Source organism: Rissa tridactyla, chromosome 7 (assembly GCF_028500815.1).
Source record: "Rissa tridactyla isolate bRisTri1 chromosome 7, bRisTri1.patW.cur.20221130, whole genome shotgun sequence".
Classification (NCBI taxonomy): Eukaryota; Metazoa; Chordata; class Aves; order Charadriiformes; family Laridae; genus Rissa; species Rissa tridactyla.
Window position 1 is genome coordinate 2,889,372 of NC_071472.1, and position 24,766 is coordinate 2,914,137.

The 24,766-nt window shown below is 39.2% G+C and overlaps 1 protein-coding gene across 1 annotated transcript in view; it reads right to left on the reverse strand.

Annotated features, from left to right (window-relative positions):
- Nucleotides 1-8,511: 8,511 nt before the first annotated feature.
- EPC2 (enhancer of polycomb homolog 2) overlaps nt 8,512-24,766 on the reverse strand; it is a 49,512-nt gene continuing 33,257 nt past the window's right edge. Inside the window, exons 8-14 of the mRNA XM_054208572.1 lie at nt 24,663-24,752; nt 22,030-22,175; nt 21,592-21,935; nt 15,239-15,375; nt 13,243-13,402; nt 11,173-11,506; nt 8,512-9,785 (exon numbers count right to left, since the gene is read on the reverse strand). Coding sequence (XP_054064547.1) covers nt 9,713-9,785; nt 11,173-11,506; nt 13,243-13,402; nt 15,239-15,375; nt 21,592-21,935; nt 22,030-22,175; nt 24,663-24,752 — 1,284 coding nt within the window. The 3' untranslated portion in view covers nt 8,512-9,712. The remainder of the gene's footprint in view (nt 9,786-11,172; nt 11,507-13,242; nt 13,403-15,238; nt 15,376-21,591; nt 21,936-22,029; nt 22,176-24,662; nt 24,753-24,766) is intronic.

Below are 24,766 nucleotides of genomic sequence, written 5' to 3' on the forward strand. Positions count from 1 at the left end.
TTTCTTGCCTGCTAAAAACACCAGCAACTTACCCTCCTGCCTCCAACCCTGTGCCAAGGCTAGTTCATTTCACTGTATTAAAGTCATCTGAAACAGCCTGACATAGCACAAGTAGTCTTCTCCTCCTCCATTTTTCCCCTACACATATCTTTAAGCAGTCTACCTCCTTGCAACAACTGTTGCTGTCGTTAGGAAAGCCTTCAGCTACTCCTGAAACAGGTTTCCTCCAAAGAACAGAGCACCAGTTTCATTAAATTCTCCTCAGTCACAGAATTAAGATGACAGTGGTCAGTTCTTCAGCATTTCTACGGAGCTTTCCATTTCTTCTAGCCCCAGCGGTTGTCCTCATTACCTGATGTGGATGTGAGAAGAGCAGGCTACTTACAAAGGCTCTCGTGCCCTTCTTAAAAGCAATTACATCAGGGAGAGTTAGCAATGTGCAGTATGTGATAAGACATTATTATATAATGTGATTTATTCCCATGGATTACCAATTATCTAGCCCTTTTATTTCTCTTATGTTTCAAGCTTTTACCCTGAATAGCAAATTCGTAAGTCATGACAAGTAGGGGCTTAGTCATAAAGGACAACCATTTCGATGAATTAATCCTTATTTTTCTCCATTATTGAGAGCTCATTTTGTAGCAAGATAGGCGAACCTCTATTTTCCTATCAGAGTAGGTATAATCTCCAATCAGTAAGAATGCACTGAAGAGCCATCTCTTCTTCGCAATTCTCTCACAAACAATACCACGTTATCTGTATTGTAGACAATACCATATTGTCACAAAGCTGCTATTTTTACTACTTATTACCAGATAACCGAGTTAAGCAGCCTCCTAGGAACATTAGTTTTCAGCCAGATTCAGGAGTGATCGGAACCCCCTTGAGCCTGTGAGCTCCTCCCACGCTGCTGTGGTACCTCACTTAGAGTGATGGAAGGTATGATTTACAGTTTATTGTGAAACTGCTTCACAAAAAACCATGAACTATCGAGACGCCAAAAAGCAGTCATACTTGCACTCTTAAGCATTACCAATATTAATTTCCTTCATTCCTGAAGCCATGGCTTTTTTCAGATGATGTACTTACAAGGAACACCACAACAGCTATGCTCTGCTTGGCTTACCAGAACACAAGAGGATTTTCTTGCTATTGGTTACACAAAAGTAAAAGAAAGCAAACCTTGATGTCATCTCATTTTCCTACAACTGTAGGGCAAGTTCTCCAGCTAGATACCAAGACATAGTTTGACAGCAACTTCTGATTGTTCCTGAAGAAATTCTCAAGCTGAGCCAACCTCACCTGGGACAGTTCACTAAACGGCCCGTGATGGCAGAGTTCTCCAAAGGGAATAACAAATCCCCTCCTCGAAAACTGGGGCAAAGGGGGACAGCCATAAGAGAAAAAACGAGATTCTGTTTCTCTGCAGATGAGCCGCCAATATATCCAAGCTGGTGAGGCTGCAGGAAAAACAAGAAAGGGGCATGCGGTAGAGGTTCTGAACAGCAAAATGTGGAGTTTGATAGTGACAATCCCACAGGAATAAGGGAATAAACACCTAAGTATTTCAGAAGTGAAAAACCAGTTTCCTATCCACGGAGCCAAAAGAACATCGCTTCCTTTCATCACTTCTGGGCTCCAGGAATGTGCTTTGGAGTTGGGAAAGAGCTTCAGGAGAAAGAAAACAACGATGGTGAATTTCTGCTGTCTTTAAAAATTCAGTGCCACGAACTGACACCAGTACTGGCCAGGGGAGTATCTTATCAGCAGGGAAAGCAGCTTTAATGTAGGTTCTATCGATCCTGGTGTCTCAGCAATGGCCATCAAGCTGAAATTTGATGATATGCCTGTGTCATCAGTGCTGAGATACGTCTATGGGTGAAGTGGTAGTAAAGGATTTCTTGCAGGAGGTACGAAAAGGGTTGGGATCCCCAGGACAAAATCCAATTTCAAACGTCAAGGATGGTTAACGTCCCACAGACACCAAAAGACACTGTTAGGAGTGCATCAGGGGCAATGTTTACAAAGCCAGAACATAAAGTGTTCAACAGGAATAAAAAAAAAAATAAAGGAAGCCAAAGACTGAAGAATAGGCAACAACATGAGCTAAAGAGTGCTGAGAAGGCAGCTAGGAAGCACTGGGACACAGAGACAACCTAATCTGCACACCCATGCATCACCAAAGGCAAGGAGACATACCCGCAGTTCAGGAGAGACTGGGCTATATGACCATTTGTCCAGGCAAAGGAAAAATTTAATAGCAAGATGTATAGGATCTGCATAACTGGCACTCTTAGTCACTCGAGATGATTACCCCAGAAGGAACATGTCCTTTGATCAGAGAGGTAATGATTTTGTTGGTGATCAGGGGCCACGGGGGTTCCTTTCTCACCCTTCCACAGAAAGGTCGGATTAGGAACTAGGGCACTGCCACTCATAGAATCACAGAATGGTTCGGGTTGGAAGGGACCTTAAAGATCATCTAGTTCCAACCCCCCTGCCATGGGTAGGGACACCTCCCACTAGTCAAAAGGAACTCCATCAGGAAGTGTTTGGGCTATGCTAGCAGGGAGTTTCAGAGCAGCCGTAGTTTCTGATTTGCAAAACACTTCAATATATGCTTATTTTGAAGTATGTACTTAAAGTATGTTACGTACACACATAAATCTCAATATTCATATAAATTATTCACATTATGCCTAGTCATATACATCGTGTTAACACTCCCATAAAAAATGGGTTTGCTAAAAGTAAATAAATTTTTACCACTTTGTATAAAACAGCAAAATGTTATAGTTGATTATTCAACACTCAAAATATTTTTCCAAGTTACAATCCTTTCATTTGGGTTACTCAATAAATAACCCAAATTAAAGGATTGTAACTTGGGGGGGGGGGGGGGAGGGGGGAAGAAGTCTTCCTTAACTATAGGAAGCTATAAAGCAATCATAAAAATTCCAACCAACTAAACAAAAAAGCCCGAATGCACTAAAATACCCCACAACCCCAAAACACAAAGCCTCTACACCAAATACACTGTGGAAAAAACACCACCTTCATGCATGAAGGTCCAGAAAGAGTTAAACAGCATTACAGGCAGATGATGCCATCTTCTGGTGTCACTTACACAGCTGTTGATTTAAAACCACGATGACTAGTCCAGTCAGATCATCATCGGGAAGATGGGGGATGATGTTATTTTCAGCATTGCTTTATCCCCAGGGCAGGGTTCAATGAAATAACATTAATTCAGGAAGAGTCGGTGAAGCATTAACAGCGATGGTGGGAAAGCGAGCACCAAGCTGCCATCAATTCACAGCTAGCTGCCACCAGCCCGTCCCGGGGGGCTGGAGTCAGGGCACACGGGGCTACAGCCCAGCTTGCTGAAGCAGGGCCTTGCATTGCCGTCAAAAATCTGAACTGCTCCTGGGGCTTTGAAAGTGTAACTATTAATTGTGCCTAACCTTGGTCAGTTCATCATCTTCCACCCCATTAACTTCTTCCTGCTATCCTTAGGACAGTTCACCAGCTGCCAGGCACAGTACTAGTCTATTTTTTTTTTTTTTTTTTCAGACATTCCTGAATAGGTAAGATCCTGCCAGAATACAACAGGATAGGTATGGTGCTGTAGTCTGAGTCTTTGCATTGTATCTGTCAGAACTCTAAGGAAGTGGTTGTGTACTCCTGGATTTAGAAGGACAAAGGATTTAGGCCGATGCAGCTGTCCTGTTAAAATTTCCTCTTATCATTATCTGCTATAGTATAGCCTTAATTAATTGCCTCCCTCCTTCATTTGCCCCTTGCTCTCTAATTGATCTTTCTACATTATCCTCCCTGTGTAATTACATTTGTGCTAAGAGTTAAATCAGTGTGTAATGGATTGAAGCCAGATTGGACTAAACATATTTTCCCATTCTTAGTCGCAGAAACAATTTTAACTAGAAAAAAAAAAGCAGCGTTAACTGGGATAGAGTGGATAGGCTATTATTCTGGCACATCAACAGGGCTCGAGACATCTCTCAAATCTTCTGCACAGGCAGTTTTGGGCCATGTCTCTGCATGCGTGTGCATCCACCTGCCCTGAGACTGGGGAGGGATGCTGGGTGGCACTACGTTATTTTCACAGCTGGTACAGGGACGGCCACTTTCAACACTACCACGTATGGAGCAAGAATGGGAAGATGATGTTGATGCTCAGAGAAAGGAGTGGACGTAGTCCATGTTCAGGAAGCAGTTCAGCTGCTTCACTGTTATTCCCTTTCACTTTTCAGATTTTAGTCCTATTCCAACTACATTCTTTTTTTTTTTTTTGTCTTTAAACAGTAGTTACTGGGTGACAATACAGCCTGTGATTAAATGGGGTTAAATTCATAGCAAAATGTAACTTGCATGGGTGATCCTCATTAATTTTTGAGATTACACCATTAAAAAAAATCCGAAAGCATACACAGATTGCATGCTGAGATACACTAGGTGACTTGGAAACAAACAAGCAAGTCACTGAGAAAACAAGGAACTTAACTTGAAACTGCCTTTTCCTCCTGTATAACAGAAAGGCACTTCAGAAAGAAACGTTCTCACACTAGGGAATGTCACTTTGGGTACCGACCCTCAGTGCAGCAGGATGGCACACAATCAAACCAATTTCAGGACAAATGAGAACGTCTCATCACCTCGCTTCAGCCACTGCAGTTGGGTTCGTGCAAGTAGGATGCTGGCACTCCTAGCTTTTCCCTTACACAGTCAGTGAAGGCGCAGGATGCAGCTACCTTCGGTCAGTTAACAGTCACTTCTTTAAGAAGGTTTCATACTCACTAGGAGGAGGACAAGGCACACAAGGTCACTACTTGGTGAGCTGGCTGCTTAAAGGACAGAATAACCTATGAGCAAGAATGGCAGCCTGCTTGGAACTCATCATCTTAGCCAGTGGACTTTCTTACCAAATAGAAATGCAATCAGTATTACATTCTCTCAGTACTGCATCTTCTCATTCTCCTTCTGGCCATTTAAGTAAAGCTTTGTGAAGAAATTACCCAAATATATTCCCATTTCATATATATGCTGTTCTCACACATTATCACTGGCCTACAAGAGAAATGCTGCCATTAAATGCATTCAGGCACTCTGCAAATAGCTAGAAGGCTGCTTTATTTCTATGTAGGCTAGAGCAATGTAGCAGGGTGTCTGTAACGTGACCTCTCGTAAAGACAAGCAACAGACTCCCCAGAATGAGAAACTCCAGATAGTGCAGGTATGGTACAACGTGCTGGGAAGCACAAGAGCCCTCATTGTGAATCAGCCATGGCTTCAAGGAACACTGCCCTTACCCTAAAACCACCTGTTATTTTCCTGAGAAATCCCCTTCCAAGCAGCTGCCTGCTTTAGGGCACTTCCAGGGTACAAGTGGTTCCACAGCAGGACTCCACACCCCAACATTCCACTGTTTCCATCTTGACCGGTCTGGATGGCTTCCCTGGGAGATTCAACTCACCCAGCCTTGCTTTGGCTCACAGACAGCAATTGCCCATATCTAATGTTTTCCACATAATTAGCTGGTTAGACCAGAAGAAAGCCAATTATCCACCATGTGCCTTCGTTCAGACACTTGGATCTTAATAGCTAACCCAACTTATATTGCCTGGATCTGCTGCTACACAGGAAACATTTCCTCTCCCTGTTACAGACACGTCCTTCCTTTTTTCTTCTTTCCCAAGTAGCATTTTACTGTGAAGATGTGCTTTGATTTATGAAGGTTATTCTCCATCCTTCTAAGAAGTCGTCTGAATATTGCAAAACCTAGAAGCAGAAGAAATAGGGAAGTGAGATTTGAAACCATTTATCTGAAGTCAAATCCAGGAAGTCTGTTGAGATGACAGTCCTGTATGGAGTGGTCAGTTTGCTGTTGCCTTCAGAGCCTTCCTGTTTGAAGATGCAAGTTTCTACCAGGACCCTCTATTCTGAAGGGCTGAGCAGTTCTTCCTGAATGGTACTGGAAAACACGAGGATGGATGTGAGCATGATGCCAAGTCCACCTCAGGATAAATTGGTCACCTCCTGGAAGGCTGCACTGTCTGAGGATTCTGCTTCAAAAAAATCACAATTACTGTAATAAGGAAAGAGGAAACATGTCTGTTATTCTCTACAAAGGAGTTGGAGGTAGTAGAGGAAAAAGGACAAACAGGGAAGGAAAAGGAGTCTCAAAGTCAGAACCCTCAGGAAAACCGCAAAGGGCTGCAGTCCCGGTCTTCTTGTTTGGAGAGGGGGACGGGAGCGGGGGAACCCGCACATAGTCTACTGCGGAGGATTAAAGAAAAGGGAACAGCTCTGTAAATAGAATAGGATATTGTGGAGATGTTCTTTGGAAAGGGAAGGAAAAGCCCTACAGCAGAAGCAAAAACAAGATGCCTACTATTAAACATGTACCAAAACTCCAGTCAGTCTATAGATTAAATAAATTTGATAACCCTCAGAAAAAGAATAATTTTTTTTTAGCATCTGACATTTAAGGGAAAACTTCACATTACACTTTAAGTCCGATATAAATTGCTGTAGATATTCAAAAATCTTACCTGAACAGCCTTCCCCAATACGTAATAAACCAGAAATCACTATGCAAATCATATTGCAGATGCGCATGATGTTCAAATAATGGAATTAAGAAGAGAAAGGTGTCATATACTCAACACACACTTTTGAACAGTGCACAAAAATAACTCAGTCTCTGGTGTTCCCTGCTGCATACCACTATCAGGAGAAAGTAAACTTTCTAACAATGCTCCCTTTTTTTTTTTTTTAATGAAGATTTCTATGGACTACAGCATTATTCATCACTCTCCTTTTCTTGCACTTGAGGCACACAATTAATTGCTAGAAATTCTTAAGACAACTGTTACAGTTCTACTTTACAAAAAGCTATGTCAATACTAATCCTTTAAATGAAACTCATTCAAACTTGACCACAGGAAGTTCCACCTAAACATGAGGAGGAACTTCTTTACCCTGAGGGTGGCAGAGCCCTGGCACAGGCTGCCCAGAGAGGTGGTGGAGTCTCCGTCTCTGGAGACATTCAAACCCGCCTGGACGCGTTCCTGTGCCACCTGCTCTGGGTGACCCTGCTCTGGCAGGGGGTTGGACGGGATGATCTCCAGAGGGCCCTTCCAACCCTATGATTCTATGATACAGCACACTTGCCACAGAGCTTTGGAGTTTATGAAATCCTTTTCTCCACCTCACATTTTTCCAAAATCTATTAAAAGTTAAAAAGCCTTTAGCTGGAGCTTCTAAGTAATTAGATGACGATTAGACTATACTAAGTCATAGATACACAGCAATCTTAGGGACATTTTTGGTCCATCGAAGTGATCTATGTTCGTAGCGAGAAGAGTCTCTACTACAGAGCTCCATAGCTAAGCGTACAACTTTCAATCCGCAGAAGAAATGACTTCATGTTTTTATTAAACCTCAAAAGGGTTTTGGGGACATGTTAGAGAAGCAAGGTTATTTTGATATATCAAGGAGGACAACTTCTTTTTTTTTTTTGGACTCTGTTTTGCAACAATTCTGCTTTCAAAAAATATTAATTCATACTTCAGACTACGTAGGTCATAGTCATTCCCAGAAATGAACCAATTTCCACAGAAAACCTTAGACATACGCGTAAACACCAATTTGTCAGGGAGCAGCAGCTCCTGTGAAGGCATGGTGCAGAAAGAGCCACGAGTAAGCACCTTTGCTCAGGTGCCTCCCCCTTGTGCTGACACCCCCAGTCCTGCCACTGCCCCTCAACTGACCACAGCAGTGACACTCAAGTGTCCTGGGTTCCTCTGACTATTGTCAACAGATACCATCTATTATCATCTCTCCGTGCAGACTTCACGCAGAATACAAAGTAAAGCATCAGTTAAGCAAAAAATAGTTAATTTTAGGCATCTGAGTTTCTGACAAGCTCCCAGTATTTAAAGCTCTGCAAGTGTTTTTAACTGTCAAAACTTTTAACTTACAGGACATAAGACAGCACATGTTTAAACATAACTTACAGTAAAAATAGCTCTTTCTATATATAAAGCCAAGAAGAAAAATACACTGACTGCATGACATACAGGCAAATCCTATCTTGACTTTCCTGGGGGAGAGGGCTGGAACAGACAACATCTCGAGATTGCTTCCAACCTCAATGATTCTACAGTACAGAAACACTATCCAAATTACACCTGGAGAACCAAACAGTAGAATATTCAAGTGATTCACACAAAGTAATACCTCAAGTTTCTTTGGCAGAACAAGAGACTGTCATGTCCGGATTATTCCCAGGTCTCAGGTCCCAACTACCAGACCATCCCTCCCCTACCGTATACTGTGAGCACAGGAAATAACCACATAAACGGAAACCTTTTGGAAAAAAGCGCGTATGCTTTGGTCAAACAATCGCCGAAAGACCAGCAATAGCCTGTAAAATTTACGCTTACATTGCTTGCACATTGTGAAATAAACACATATGCAACATGTCTATGTTTTGATATGTATTTTTATTTCCCTGCAGTTTTCACTTATCAAGAACAAGTAACAGGGAAAGTTGTCTGAACTAGTGCATAAACAAACATTCTGAAACACCACTACACGTATCTAATTTACAAGAACCGTATAAAAAAAGTCACTAAAACACTACACTACGAAGGTGTCCAACGCTTACAGTCAGACTTTTTCCAACCCGTTACTTGCCTTGTAGCCACAGGAAAACTCTCCAAAATTGAAAAGACAATCTTGCCACAACCCTCCCTCCCCCCCACCACCTGGGATGGCTCGATATCTAGACATCCAATAATTAATTATTGCAATGATATATAATGCAATACATACCTGGTAAAATATCCTTTATGTGGTGTGTTACAGTTTTAAAGCCGGTTAAAATATGCAGTCTTCAGATAAAATGTAATCAGTTGAAAATTTTCTCATATCTGCACAATTTTATATGTGCTAGATGCATAATTTTCCTAGTCAGTTTTTTTCCTGTGTAATTATTTTTTATAAACTGGTATTATAAATAGAAATATACATTCAAAATATATGGAAAAGTGAGTTACTACATTAAATTTGCATGTATCGATCCATCCCTTTCCCCTGCACAGTAATAGAAAATACTATTTTGCCTTGAACTTCATATTTGACAGTGAAATGCCACTAAAGTATTTACCAAAAAGTCCATCTAGTCAAATTGTGAAACAAAATGAACCAAGTGAAAACTTTACATTTCCTTTAGAAAAAAATTACAAGAATTTTGTTTCCTAGCTATGAATCTTTAACTTTTTTTTTTAGACACAAAGTTGGATTTATTTGTACAAGATACAAAATGTAAACATGGCAAAATAAATAGTTAAAACAAGTGATGCAGGATCCCATTTCATGCTCATGATCCCATTAAAGAATTATTTTTTAATCCATTCAGTTGCAAATTCAAGTGCAAAAGCATGATGATGAATATCTACTATTCAAGTAACAGAAATAATATTGATGATACAAATAAACTATTTTACAAGGTAGTGATTTTCCCAATTTTACAAAATTTACATTATATATCGACTTAATACACGATATAATGATAGTCCATTTAGGTCCATTTTAGTTCTCTGTGATCCACAGAGTGCTGTATTTTGCATTCAGTTGGAATATAAATGACTACACCATTAGCACAGGTTGAGACACTGCTCTGAGGTTATGTCACTTCCATGGCTACTGTTGTCTCTGCTATGCCATTTAAACCCAGTCGTTCTGGTTCATGGTTCTCTCTGCAAGAAAAGAAATATTCAACAGTTACAGGTAGAACATCAACGCTTCCATACTCAGTTTCACTAATTTCTTACATGTGCTATGTGTTTTTACACAGCTGTTACCTGGATTAGGGAGAGACCTTAGCACATACACTGGAAACAGATTACTTAAAATTAAATACTGGCATTTAAGAACTGCTTTTACTCCACTGACAGTGCAGTCCCTTCTACAAATTACTGCATTTAACTGTAAATTACCAGCGTAAATTATGGATAAGAGTACTAAAAGGTCAAAAATCTCCTGAAGGAGCAAAGTCAAGATATACCATGATGACTCAGTACCGATTATTCTGTTAGTGAGCAAAGCACTGTTCTAACAGTTTCCCCTCCACCCCCAATTCCGCTTTAGCACTAGCACAAGAAATCTTAAATATTTTTCTAATTTATTATCATCCTCTGTAGAGAAGGCTAAGACCTACTCAGCTAAGGTAGTACTTTTCAAGGCATATGCTGACCTGACTTGAAATACCTCTCTGACTTGAGGGAAATAAAAACTAAATGCATTCATGATAAATAAGTACACTTTAAGGCACGCTGGCTAATTTAAAAATACCTTTTTCTCAATCTATGCAGTTACTAAATTATACATGCAATTTTCCATCTCAAAAAGCTCTTTTTAACCTCTCCAGAAGCATTATGAAATAATCAGTAAGCCACATTTGCTAATATCCATTTTTTACTCTTCTAATTCATAAACAGATGTGACTTTTTTTAAGCATCACACAAACCAGCAGAGACTTAAAACAAAGCCCAAATATTGTCATTTTCAGAAAACTTGGCCAGCTGCAAGCTCCTCACACTCCTGTGAAACATCTTCTAAGTATCCTGAAATAATAGTGCTGCTGTTCAATGAGATAAACATCTATTTATATAAGTAAAATGAAGGCTGACACATATCTGGTTTTATCTTACATGAATATATAACACATATATCTGTATGTATATATAAAATAGGTATGTGCCAGCCTGCATCTTACCATATGGGGACAAAAGTTATGGAGAGAACTTGCGGAGAGTTTGATAGAATCTACCTGAAAATGCTGCATGAGAAGGGACAAATGAAAAAGGTTAAACTGAAGCCATTTTAAACACAACTGAAGTTTACTAGAAAATCAGCGCAAACCACTTGGGGGTTAATCTACAAAATCAGCTCTTGTGGTTTGTCATGGCCACACTGAAGATGCCAGCAGCTGGCTGTTTTTGTGAGGTTCAAGCTATACTGAGAAGTCTCCTAGAGGTGCAAACAATTCTATTTAGTGCTCTAGTGCAGAGTTGGGCACATCTATAGAGACATTTATGTAGCACAAATGTGAGCCAGAACTGCTCCAGCTCGCTAGAGACTTACCTTGCTATACTGCTGATGGCACTGCTAGGAGTTACCTTTGGCACTCTGTCCATACTGGCAGCAACTGTGGCAAGTTTTAAGGCTGTTGGCGATGGTGCTGAAGTCCTTGTATTGATATGCACATTGACCGGAGAAACAACACTGACATTGTTGAGGTGCACTGCGTTTGTCAGGCAAGAATTGTTCATGGGAAGCGTTTGAGGGCTGCTTGTGCACAATGCTGGAATTAAGTGGTTTGTGGTGGTGTGGCCAACTGTCCTTACAAGCTGTACAGTTGAAATCCCTGGGCTGGATGATAAAGCCATGTTGGTGGAGTACAAAGTTCTAGAGGTTCCTGTTACAAAACAAATGTTGTTAATTAAAAATATGCCATTCCTTAGATTCAAAGACAAAGATTAATCTCAAGGGTAATGCTTTGATTATATGTGTCACTGGAATTGTGCAAGAATCTGTTTTTTAAAGATTCACTTCAGAAATTCACATTAGAAATATTTCCTGGGTTTTTTTTTTTTCATTCACAAGAACATCAGAAAGTGGAAGAAGTTACTATATGACAAAGAACTTTCACTGCCCAACTTTGTATGCTTCATTTTGGATGCCTTAAAGGGGCAACATTCCCCGTGAAAATAAATCGAATGGAGAACACCTTAGCTGAGCAACTTCAGACACTGACTGTGAAGCCAAATTCTGATGCTTTGAAGCCAAATTCTGATGCTTTTAATCACCTCCTCCCTTGTTCTGCTGGCAACGTAAGAAGGTTCTGGGGATCAGTCACCCTCAAGGCAGCAAAACTAGGGGTCTAAGAGTGGGCAAAATAGAAAACTCCTTTCAGATTATGCTGCAGTGCTCTGTTTGCACTCCAGAGTTGTGGGAAACTTCAGGTTTCACAGCGTATTTTCAAACCAGAGGTTCTCAAACGTCATCTTGGTATCCTAGTTATTCACTATTCTGATTCCGATCACAATGGAAACTAGATACATTTTCTCCTATATCCTTATTCCTGAAAAAAAATCTGCTTTTAGCTAACATTTCCTCATTTAAAAATCTTCCGATCCTAAATAGAAATAGCTATTTTACATCATTGCCACTTACAGCTTTAGAACGTTAACAGAAGCCTAATTTTATACACATAATATTTGCAATGGTTTTCATCAATCATAAAGCTGTATACCACGTATCGGCATGGTATGCTACCATGTGTCTGATCTTACACCCCCCAAAACGTTACCCTCTCAGATACAATCTTAGAGAATTATACATAGTTGTCTTTTTCTTTCCTGGAACTGTTCCAGTATATTGATTTTATTCAGTTGTGGTTTTTCTCCCCTCTATTCATTTCATATTGTCATTAACCCAGCCTGGCAGAAGGTCTATAAAACTAATCACATCATTAGCTGTTAAAGCAACAAATTACTCTAAAAGCCTTTTATTTGTTATTGCAGTCAAATTCCAAATAACATTTGTCTCTCTGCTACATGGCTGCTGCACCAGCATGACTGGCGTTACTGCTTCTGGCAATGGACGTTCAGGAGAGAGGGCAGAGGGAAGGTGGGGGATGCCAATGTCTACATTTTTGTCTGAATTTTGGAGGAATCTAAATGCAATGAAATCTGAAACTTACAGTAATGTCAAAAGAACTGCTAGGAGTAGTTGATTAGTATGTTTTTGTCTGAATACTCAAGTGAGATAATGACCAAATAACACAGCAACTTTTCTATTTCCTTCTCAAGGTACTTAACAATGTTTTAAGCAATTATTTTTTTAATTACACATTCACACTGTTTTTAAAATGCTGTCACTTATGCTTCTGATCACAACAGATTAGCAAAAGATAAAAGCCTACAGAAGAAAACAGAAGCAACGCTCTTCCAATGTAAAAGAGCGTTTGGTAGTTTTATTACCATAATAACCTACACACCATTGCACAAAAGTATTTTAAAGAACAATATTTAAAACTATCACAATTAATATACTTGATTTTTTTATTAAGTAGTTTTTTAGAAATCAGAAAAAAGATCAGCTGACATATTCTCAGCTCACAGCAGACCACGAGTTTTAAGAAGTCATCACCTGAAGGCTGGACAACACCATTAATATTGTTGTGGCTGGCGTTTTGTTCCTTCGGTACGTCACTGCGACTCGGAGCAGGTGCACTAACCACTGCAGATGCAGCAAAGTGGGCACTGGCTGAATCAAGTGTTTTTGACATACAGTCAGAGGTGCTGGAGCCCTGTGTCAATAAAAAAAAAAGTCTTTATAATAATCCAAGTACAAAAGAAATACCACATTAGGATTGCTATAATGCACAATCACCAGCAAGTAAATAAATGTATCTTCTAAATGTAATCTAATGCACCATAACATTAAATATTTCTGTATCACAAGTCTGATGAAAGGCTGAAAATTAGCGCCCAAATGAGTGTTGAGTAAGTTCTGCCCAATTCAGCCAGTCAGTGACAAATGCAGTTCTTAACACGACAGATAACTTCCAGGATGTGTAGTTCAGCCTGGAGAAGAGAAGGCTCCGGGGAGACCTTCCAGTCCCTCAAGGGGCTCCAGGGAAGCTGGGGAGGGACTCTGGAGCAGGGAGAGGAGCCATGGGACAAGGGGGAACAGTTTTATACTGCAAGAGGGGAGACTGAGATGAGATGTGAGGCAGAAATTGTTTGCTGTGAGGGCGGTGAGCCCCTGGCCCAGGTTGCCCAGAGAAGCTGTGGCTGCCCCATCCCTGGAGGGGTTCAAGGCCAGGTTGGCCGGGGCTTGGAGCAACCTGGGCTGGTGGGAGGTGTCCCTGCCCAGGGCAGGGACTTGGAACGAGATGATCCTTAAGGTCCCTTCCAACCCAAATCATTCTATGATTCTGTGTATTTGAGAAGCTTCCTCTAAGAAAACAACTATGCCTTAAGTTTCCTTCTTTCTTCTTCTGCCTCCAGGCAGAAATACACTGCAACTGCAAATCTAAAGAATCTTCAGCATTTATGGTACATTCATTCTGATGGAGCAATTTGTACCACAACGTTAACTGCCCACCGCATTCTGGAAGTCTTCTACTAGCCCAGTTTCTCTGAAAGAACGGTAAGTACTAGAAAGACACCCTGAAATAGCTTAATGTATCACTCCACACTTTCAATTTATATTAACTAAGAAAGTTACTTTCCATAGACATTGAGTGTCTTAAAAATCCAAAATTCATTCCTTTTGTTTAGATATCCTGGTATCATGTCTTTACACTTACAAAAAACGTAATCAGTAACTGCCAATACAGAATCCCTGATTAATCAAAGTAGAAAACACTGATGGGAAGGGACAAACAGCGCTGGCAATTACATATAGTATGCTCAAAGTAAAATAAGTTTTCCTAGTAATAAGTCAGATGCAATAGCTTTTAGATTTTCTCAGTCAGAAATCCACAGAAAACTAAGCTCGACAAAAACATAGATTCTTTCCTTGCAAGGCATTACAGAGGAAAAGTGTGATTCTTTTAGAAGACAGAAGTAGTAACATTGGGGATGGGGAAGGAATCCAATTAAATATGCAAAACTATGTATTTTCCCCTCAGAAGCTACCAATTTTTAGTACTCATAGAACATCTGTTCATAAGAGAATACATTACCTCGTGAAGTAGCTTTAAGAAACAAGTCTCTTCAGAGCACTTATACAAAGGAAGACAGAACCAGTGAAAACAGTACGACTTGACCAAGCACTCGCTATTTCTACACTGACTCTGTGGACGCAATTAACACATTCAAATATGAAGTCTCTTACTCAACTTATAAAATGTAGCCATGATATATAACTTAAAAAAAAAAACCACCAACAGGTTTTGATGTTGAAACTCAAAATATTATCTCATTCCAAACAGAAAAATGGAAGCAAGGTATTTGTACTAGCTACAGCATAAGGTGCCTTCTGGGCATTATATGGCAAATTGGAAAAGTATCTCGACCAAAACTCATTCTAAAGTTTAACATATTTACTGAGGTGATACATTAAGCATATAAGAGATGAAAAACACAGCAAGCAAAAAGGAAGATATCAGCATATGATGACATTTAAGGTGCATTACCTGTGCTTTCGGATGTGTCTGCTGTGAGGAATGCTGAGATTGCTGTTTCTGCTGAAGCTGAGCAAGTTGTTGCCTCTGCATTTGAACTAACTGCTGTTGATGTGTCTGAAATTGTTCCTCTGTGATACCCCCTGTTACTACAGAAAAGAAAGTGAAGCTAGTGTTAAATAGGCCTGCACAAAACAAATACATCTGAAATGCAGGAGCACATCCGTGTTGGATAACAAGTGGTTGAAGACAACATACATTGTGTTAGATGCCTGCAGAGATACATTCTTCATACATTCTTATGTAAAGGAGAGGTCAAGCTAAATTTGTTTGTTTTGTTCTTCTAGCGCTGAATCTATTCATAACAAAAGGATTCACAGTTTTCATTGCTTTTAAGCAGTTTCTATCTTTGGTGGTTTTCCTTCCAGTAGCTTTAAGCAAAAGCTTAAAGAAATTCTTTTCCTGGTTTTCAGAAAACAGGCGTGTCCTAAAAATCATAGCTGAGGAAGAAGTACACTGGGCTGAGCTGGATGCCTTCTCTCCCAGTAACCACTGGAAGTTCATTCCTGTACAACTCCTTCCTACAGTCCCTTGTTATTGCCCTTTTCTCTGACACCAGACTGGACTCTGCAAAGGAAGCACACGCCTGGCATTCGAGAACACCTGCTTCAACAGCACAACCAGAATTCATACATTTAAATAGTCTGCACACAGTTCTATACCAATTCTCACTTGAAAGGACTATAAACTAATACACAATGACAAAGCTAATCTCTGGGTCTAAAACTTAGTAAGTGTTTGCAAACATTACAAAGCACTGTTTATTTAGCAAATCCAGTTTAACTTTCCCTAAATAACCGCTCTCCCCACCCCAACCCTCCCCGAAGGGAATGCTTAAGTTTCATCTGAACAGGATTTTCTCCACAAATTAATTTTTTTAAAAACTGAGTAAGAGTTTAAGAGTGACGTAATACATTTGTTTATTTGTGAGAACCAGGTTAATGCAACCCTAGGAGTACAAGACTCTTAAAAAAAGTGAAGGGAATGGCAAAGTCAGAAAAGCTGTTCTCAATGTTCTCTCCACCAAAGAACTGCAAACTCAAACTGAAAATACTGTCAGGTGTTTCACATTAAAACTTGAGTTTTGTGCAGTTGATGCTAACCTGAGAACCAAGTTCTCCTAGAAGGAAGTAAAAAGAGAATTCACTTTTCAAAGATTCCCATTAACTACAGTTCAGCAGTTTATTATGTTTTTCAAAGACTAAAGCTGTCATTCATCTCAAACACCTGGATTCTGCAGCAATATCATCACACTATCTTTCAGGGTCTGGCTCCTTCATTTACTAGTTGTAATACTCATGGTTGTCCTGAAATTCCATTCTGAATAAATACCAAACTTAGATTGCGACTGTTTAGAAATTAGGACTGAACCTTCTTCTCTACTGCTGCATTATTAAAACAGGCCTCAACCACGTTAGGAGGGCACCTAAAAATCCAATGACTTATACAGTTATTCCTATTAGATTCTAGGGATTTTATAATTTCCCACATATTCTAAAGTGAAATTTATTTCACATTTAGCTGTATTTTGTTCCTCTTGAATATTCTTAGCTATTACTACAAGCACTTAACTCAAAGTTCAGCCAGCTAAACCTGTTAAGTTCCCTCACAACGGTCTCCCAAAACGTGTTGCATTACTAAAGGCAACAGAGCCAAGAACAGCATTATGGAACATTACATATATATATTTCTATTTTTAAGTTCTGAGGTAAGAAATTCCAGAGCATGTCTTTTGATTTATAAGAAGTGTTTTAGAACAAGCTTATACGGCACAAAGAAATACCTAAATTGCATTTAGCCGTAATTAGCTATTATTTGTAGTATTATATTGCACTACAGGGGCATTCATCTAGACTCAAAGTTGTACTCTTCTACGGACTGTAAAGACGTAATATAGAAAGCAGTCACCACACCACAGGATCTCCTAATTTAACCCACATATCAATTCTGTGTTTTCAATCTCCCATCCTTCTCAGTTTGACACAGACCATGAAGTCATCAAACATTCTATTACAAGGTACAGGGAAGATTATCGTAGTAACATAATCATCACTTAGCCTTTCCACTCAATTCACTACCTTTCACCAGATAGTTATTCAGTGGTGAGACTGAACTCAGCTGTTAGCTTTGTTATAAAACAGCAGACGTTCATTAGCACATTTAATATAATTTGCTTCTGCCAAATCAAACAACTGAAGGGTCCTAGAGAAAAAAAAAATAGCAAGCCTCTATGATGCCCCAACATAGCCTTTAAGGTCAGAGTTAAGGGCAAGAATTCTGTACTTCTTACAAAAGGTTCTGTTTACCAGAATTTTACATTCCGCTGCTGAATACCAGTATTTTTTATTTTACCATAGCCTGACTGTATTGAAACACTACAGCAGAACAGGGTAAAAAGTCAATGTGAGAGTAAGTCTTCCAGGCTCCTCTCCTTGACAGCTTTGGTTTGGATTATGATGTCACTTCTCTTAGGAGTTGAAGGCTTTAATCAAAGACCATCTTTCAGGCTGCCCCACAAGTGGTATTTCATTAATTCATTCTACATAGTACTTAATTCTCAGAAAAGAAAACAACCCGCCAAGTCTAAAAGGTAAAAGCTTGTTCCATAAGCAAAACTCTTCAGCTGAGAATGCCATCATCTGCAGTTGTCTTTTGTATCTAGAGACATGGTAACGAAACAGGTAACTACTTGAGTGGGTCACTGGAACTGCAGCTGAAGCAGACTGGAAGCCAAATGCAACATTCCGACTGTACTGCGAACTGCTGAGGACTTTGCCTAAAGCCTACTTCTTACTTCCATCCCAAAAATCAGTTGAGTCACACTGCAGGAATTCCGCAAGCAGGTTAAGTATTACTTGGCTGTTGTAAGTAGTACCATCCACAAATTCCTGACAACTTCCTTCCTCCATCATCTCTCCTGATGATCAGTTGTACCCCTACCTCATCAGCTGATCTCAGAGATCTTTAGATCAGAGAGCTCTTCTGGAGGTGTCACTGGCAAAGACCAGCTTACCTTTCCAGATACAGTGTGTAAGACTACAAAGAGTTTTCACAACTGATCAAAGGGATCAGATTGTTTCACTGACGTCTCTTAAAGTTCCTCAAATTCAGTTTTGCCATTTGCAGTTCTTGTAACATGAGCAAGAGAATAATTTAGCTTGAAACAGTGGTTCTTTATTCATGCACCGATTAGGCACTTTCAAGAAAAGACCAGTCACACATTTTTAAAATAAGTCTTTCTTTCTGTTTGTACAATGCCTAGCATTTGAAGAGTTATCAGAGTAAGAGTTGCTTTATTAACACAAGCAAAAAATACAATGCAGAGGTAACTTAAATATTCTTCTGCACCGAAAACCAAAGCAAGCAACTCCAAGTCTTCTCTAAACTAAAAGAAAAAACAAAACAAAACAATCAGTTTAACCACTGACATTGTTTCCTTTAGAGGTAGCTTTATGCTTACAGGTAAGTGTGCTGTACCATCAACTAATTTCAACAATCACCTCCCAGACAGAATTACTTTAATAAATGCAGCAATAATACCTGTGCTGATTTAATACACAGCCAGACTTTGGCCATCCCTTCTAAAATTTACTCACTATTTACTAAGGAGAAAATCTAACAGCAGTGCCTCTTGCTGACTCGGTTATTTGCTGAGGACTTCTGTTGTCTATTGTCTCTGATCTTTTACTAGAATTACAGGATTTGCTTTGTAATTTAAACCTGTAAAGAAAAAGGTCTTCCATAACCATAAATTTCCCTGCATAATGTACTTCAACTAATGAGTGATCTCTATCAAAATCTAAATGTATTCTTCAGATAATTTCTAAGATTATGTAACCGAAGTTAATTATTATTCCTCTACAAAGCAGCTTAGATCCATCAGATTTGTTTTTATGCATTTTTTTTAGATACTTCTCTATAGTCTCCCCTAGCCTTTCCTTTAGTTCTCTTTCCCTAACAGTATGAATCCTGAAGTCCGTGAGTGCTAGTCCGTACGTGCATATCAGGTCTGTCATTAATTTGCCGCATAGCACCAATAATTTAGGTTTTTTTATCCTTGTCAATGGCATTAACCTGAATCAGGAAGAGCGGACATTTTTTTCTTATGTATACACAGTTCCCCACGAAAACAGTGACACCCCCCCCTTTCCCTGAATATACCGCTTAAACGCTGTTCTCATTTTAGTTTTCTTATTATGTGCCATCTTTCCCCTAGCTACGGGAATTCTCTTCCACTGCTGCAATCTTCATTTATACTAAAGCCAGGTATGAAGATTTCACAAATCTCTTCAACCTTTTTCCTTCACTCATTTCTTCATTTTCCTTCACTCATTTATATTAAAATCAGATATATCAGCTTCCACCCCAAAATATTCTCCTAGTTCTTTAGACTCCACTCAGGGGTGGGGGGAAGTCTCCCAGAGCAGAATTTAAAGCCTTGAAGTTTTACATCTAGCTAATCCTTTACATTATCATTAAAAATCTACAGAAAAAATAATCAACTTAACCTGTATCTTTTTCAGCAACTTTCCTTACCTTGGTGTCATCGTACTTTATTCATGCAAACAGAAATCTTGCAGTATTACTTGCTCTTGTTATATAAAGAGCTACCAGCAAATTCTTCGGTGTTCCTTACAGCTTATGGTCCACATTTCACATCCTTAACTGACAAGTAGTATTCCTTTCTATTTTCTGCATTTGCTTTAACAAGACACCTCCTGGTGCTTATCCGTAATCCCATCACACCAACCTGCCCCTTTCTGCTACAGCTGCAACTCTCCAGCCCTTCAAGCTCCTTACAAAAAAAATTCATACAAAATATGAGCATAGCACATTATGTCTGTTCTCTCCATACAGCAGAAAAAATGCTCTTGTGCAAATCTTTTCATGAGAGAGAACAATACAAAGGTTGCAATAACTATACTGAAGAGTAAGTTATGAAAGTAAATATTCTGTGCTTATGTCAGTACTACTCTGATGTTACTTAATAAGTTAATGCTTAGTCTTCTAAAACCGTAACATAGAGAAATCTGCTCTTGTTTTCCAAGATATTTAATTTCTATACATGAATTCTAAAGGTATGTTATTGAAGATTAAATACCCAATCCTGCAACTGATGTTAAAAGAGACAGACCATTCCACATCCATATAAAGTTAATTATGGAATTTAGAATCACCCTAGTATATTATCTAATCACCCTGTTTTACAATACCTAATACTGCCTATACACAATAGAGTAGGAAAACACTCAGATGCGTGCTGTTGCTTGGTAGGAGATCTCCTTTGGCGTATCTCCAATTGTCCAGCTTTTTAAAGAATCATACATCCTTTTACGATGAGAAAGAAGCGACAGTGTTGAAACTTAAGCAATTACAGCTCATAGTACACGAAGCAAGTGATGTAAAGGCTGCTAGTGTAAACTTAGAGCAATTTTTTCTTTTGGTGGCTTTTATTCCAACTTTAGTGCTTCTATATCCAAATTGCTAACAAAGGGTCTACAAAGATCAGACTTGTTGCACGTATTTTATATTTTTGTGAAGAAACTACAAGAATTTTTTATTTCTTTTACATGTAAAACCATTTATAAGTGAATGGCTGTCTTGCTCATCTGGAGCTATCAGGTCATAAAGCCAAACGGACAGAGATGGCTGCACTGGCTGCAACTGTTACAGGTGATATTTAAGGGGAAAGGCAATCACACTTCATTAATGGCTGATGATTTTCTTAAAAAAAAAACAATAAAAAAGAAATCAGAGAAGGTGCATCACTGGATGCTTCCAGTGTCAAAGTGTTGACTATAACAGCTACCAACAGAAAGTGCTGTTTTCAGACTTTGTCATGCCTGCTCAGTACACTCACTAACTTACTACTGGTTTTCTGAAATGTTTTGGCAAGATTTAAAAAGAAAGACTCCAACTAGAGAAGAGACACCTCTCCCCAAGAAACCAACTGCTTTTCCTTTGCATTTTTAAAGAGCACTCTCCTCTCCTTAAACAAGGTTATACCAATTGAAGTCTTTAAGTCTCAGTCACACCTAAACAATTCTTAAACATGAGCAGAATCCTGGATAAAGCATGTTTAAATCCAGCACTTTATCAAGATTCAATTGAAACTGAAATAAAAGCAGGAGGAAGAGGACTGTTTGTGGAAAACTTCAGTATATTCTAAGAAATACAAAATAGTTAGCTTGTATCTTTAGTTTAGGTACACGTCGCTGCTGAAGATGTTGTTATCAGTCCAGTCACAAGTAAAGACACTAGAATTCAATATTTTCAGTTCCAGAAGAATTCAAATCCTTGCCTACCTGATATGCCATTCTTGCTGGTGTTCAATAAAGCTACAGATGCTGCAGAAACTCTTTTATTATTCACAGTCTGCCCTGGTTTCCTTGAGGTACATTCTTCGCTATCACTGTCCTGTAGATTTAGTAGCCTTGGCTGAAAACACTGCAGTCGACATGATCTGATATTGCTTAGTATTTCAGGAAGGGACAGTCTGTTTTCACAACGTTTATTGGAAGCATTGGTCCGTGAAAAATTAGAAGAAAAGTCTAAAGTCTGGGAAGAGCTTGAAAAACTGTTCAGCATTTCCGGGTCAATCTGTCTCAAGACAGGATCATGTTCTGTGGATATTCGGTCCATTATAACCCTGATTAAAGAGGATGAAAAAAAATGTTAGTTTAACTATCTTTTTACTTTTATCCTTTGAAGGGGAATGAAGAGTAAACATGGTGCAACTGTACCTTCCACCCCTGCCAATTCGTCTTCTTGCAAATCCTATACATCTTCTTGGAATTGTAAGGGTTGTAAGGCAATGCCTGAACCTCAGTTTGTCCAATTCTGCCAATTCTGAGCTTTCATATGAAGAATTAGTTTGGTCCAAACGAGGCTGTAAAGAAAAAAGAAAAGGCAAATTTGCACTCATTTGGAGTGTATGCTTTGGTTAGGTTACTACTAAGTGATTATCATGCACAGGCTACAGCACAGAAAATGCTGAAAATGCCCATAGAACTATCACTTGATTAATATGCTCAGATCATAAAAGAACTTGGATTTTTATTTTTTTTTTTAAAAATACATGAAGCCGAAAATCCTCTTCCCTTGATTAGTCATAAAGTTAAGATGCCACAACCAAAATATAGAACAAGTAGAATTCATTCTACCAAGAAACATCTAGAACCGTTCTACTCAAACACAGGCCCATCTGGCCCGGTACGTCCCGTCTGAAAAGGGCTCTTCTGGTGATTTGTCACAAGATATAAAACACAGGGTGCAATTCTTTTCTTGTTACAGCCTCTGAGCTTCAGGCTCTTAGAAGCTGAAGGACTACCTGCAGGCAATGCTGCATCTTGACTACAGTTTGTAATCAGTTGAGGGCCTATCCTTCTCATGAACTTGTCTAATCCCGCAAGTAAGAGTCAGTAGCATAAAAGCTTTTGTCTGTAAGAGTGAGTTTATGAAAAGTAATTGATAGAAATACCTCGAAAATATATTCACAACTCCAGTGCTAAATATCACGCTACTGAAGAATACATTTAGTACTTATTGTGACAAAGTAAATACCAAGAAGGCTTGTTCATTTATCAAGGATCCTGCTGAATCACCAGCTACACAAAGCAAAGTGACAACAATTCCTAACTCGGAGAGCTTGCAGCCTAAGCAGGTAGGTAATTTCAAAAGGGGCTCCTAAATTTGCAGTTTAGTTTTACTCATGAAACACATACTGCCAAAGGTAACAGACGCTGCTCTGAATGGCCTTTGTGCCAATACGCAGCATTCAATTACTGGATCTTGACAGTGTATTTTCTGTATCAGCTTACCTTAGGGCATTTTTATTACTCCGTAAGTATCTTTGTTATTATTATGAATTCAAAACTGCATAATCATTGCAAGTAGAAATGCTGTGTGCTGTCTGAAATGTCTTATATGACAGGTTAATAAATATATATTAAAATAATCAATTTTTGTGATCAGGTTGAACCTACAGAAACAGTAGTGCTGCAGATTCAATCAATTTATGTTATAAGTTAATCAAAACTGAAAAGGCTTCAGTAGTTAGAAAAAAATCCTATAAGGCTAACATTAAGGCTGTTAAATAATCAGCTTCTAAACAGCAACGGAAAACTAACAAAAAAGAATGAAAATACAAGTTTTTGGTTATCTCAACTTCTTTTGGCAAAGGAGTTAAATCATAGGCTAACTAAGAAAAACAAAGTAGGATAAATTCTAAGCAAGAGAGAAGCTTCAGCTAACCCTCCGGAGCTAAGCAGAAAAGGTGACTAGATCAACAACCAACAGTAAAAAAAAAAACCTCACCCGAACTGAAAGTAAGTTAAGAGCTCACACAAAAAAATGGGTGGCAAAGAGGCTAGTACGTCTTAAATAAACCACTAATAAATCCCTAAAAGGAGAAGAGTAGTTAAAAACAATGAGATATTCGTGGAAAGATCAAGTTGTCTGTGGTACTCTGGAACGACCACAGCAGAGCAGGACAAGGCACAGCAGGCACAGGAGCAGGTGCCAGCACATCTGACCTGTGCAAAGAACTTTCAGTGCAGCTTGTGGGAGATGCCCGTGCTATAATTTGAATAATCTGGGGGGTGCCTGGGCTTCTGAAACAGCCTACCTAGTGACTAAATGACTTCTCAGTGACTTTAAAGGCTACACAATTATTTTGTCATGTAACTTCATTCTTTCCATAGGAAGCAAGCAAAGAAAAAACAGACTCATAGTGTTGTGTGGCCTTTCTTGGTCTTCTGCAGCCTAAAGCTCCCCATCTATAAGCACGTGTGCAGTAAAAACATGTCATGGTCAGTGGTTCCGAGATGATGACAGGACACGTATAATTAGTATCTGTCCTCTGCACATTCTTGCAATTGCAACCTGATGTTTTTCAATATATATACAGCTTGCACTGGTTTAAAAAGAAAATTTCGACTTCACTATATGAAAAAGTCCTACCAGATTTCACCCCTGTGCTTCAGTAGCAGATTCTACTCAATGCACCAGTAGGATCTCTCAGCAGGTCTGAGAACTAAGACAACTAGTATCTAACTCTAATGAGCTCTACAAGCTGGGAAGAAAGGATGTGCTAAGAAAAACAAAAAACATCTCTCTCCCTGCTAAACAGTGACTGAATTGGTCTGCAGGCAAAGCATTGTATTATCTTCAGGTAATCACAGAGGAACAGTACAGTGAGAATAATTCTCGTGAAGACTGAAAGCGATTGTCTTTGGATTCACTAAATCAAAGCTTTGGTGGTAAAAGTGGGAACTGAAAAACTATTACATTAGCACTGTGCCAGTCTAAATTTAAAAAACCAAAACAACAACCTAACAAAAACCACCCCACTAAATCCAAGAGCAGATAATCTTACAGCATAATACTGGCATCCTGCTCTTCTCCTGAAAGCACAAGGTCCATCAGGATCATTTTCTTCTTCTGCTTCTGATACTGGTGAGGGTACCTAGACCAGACAGC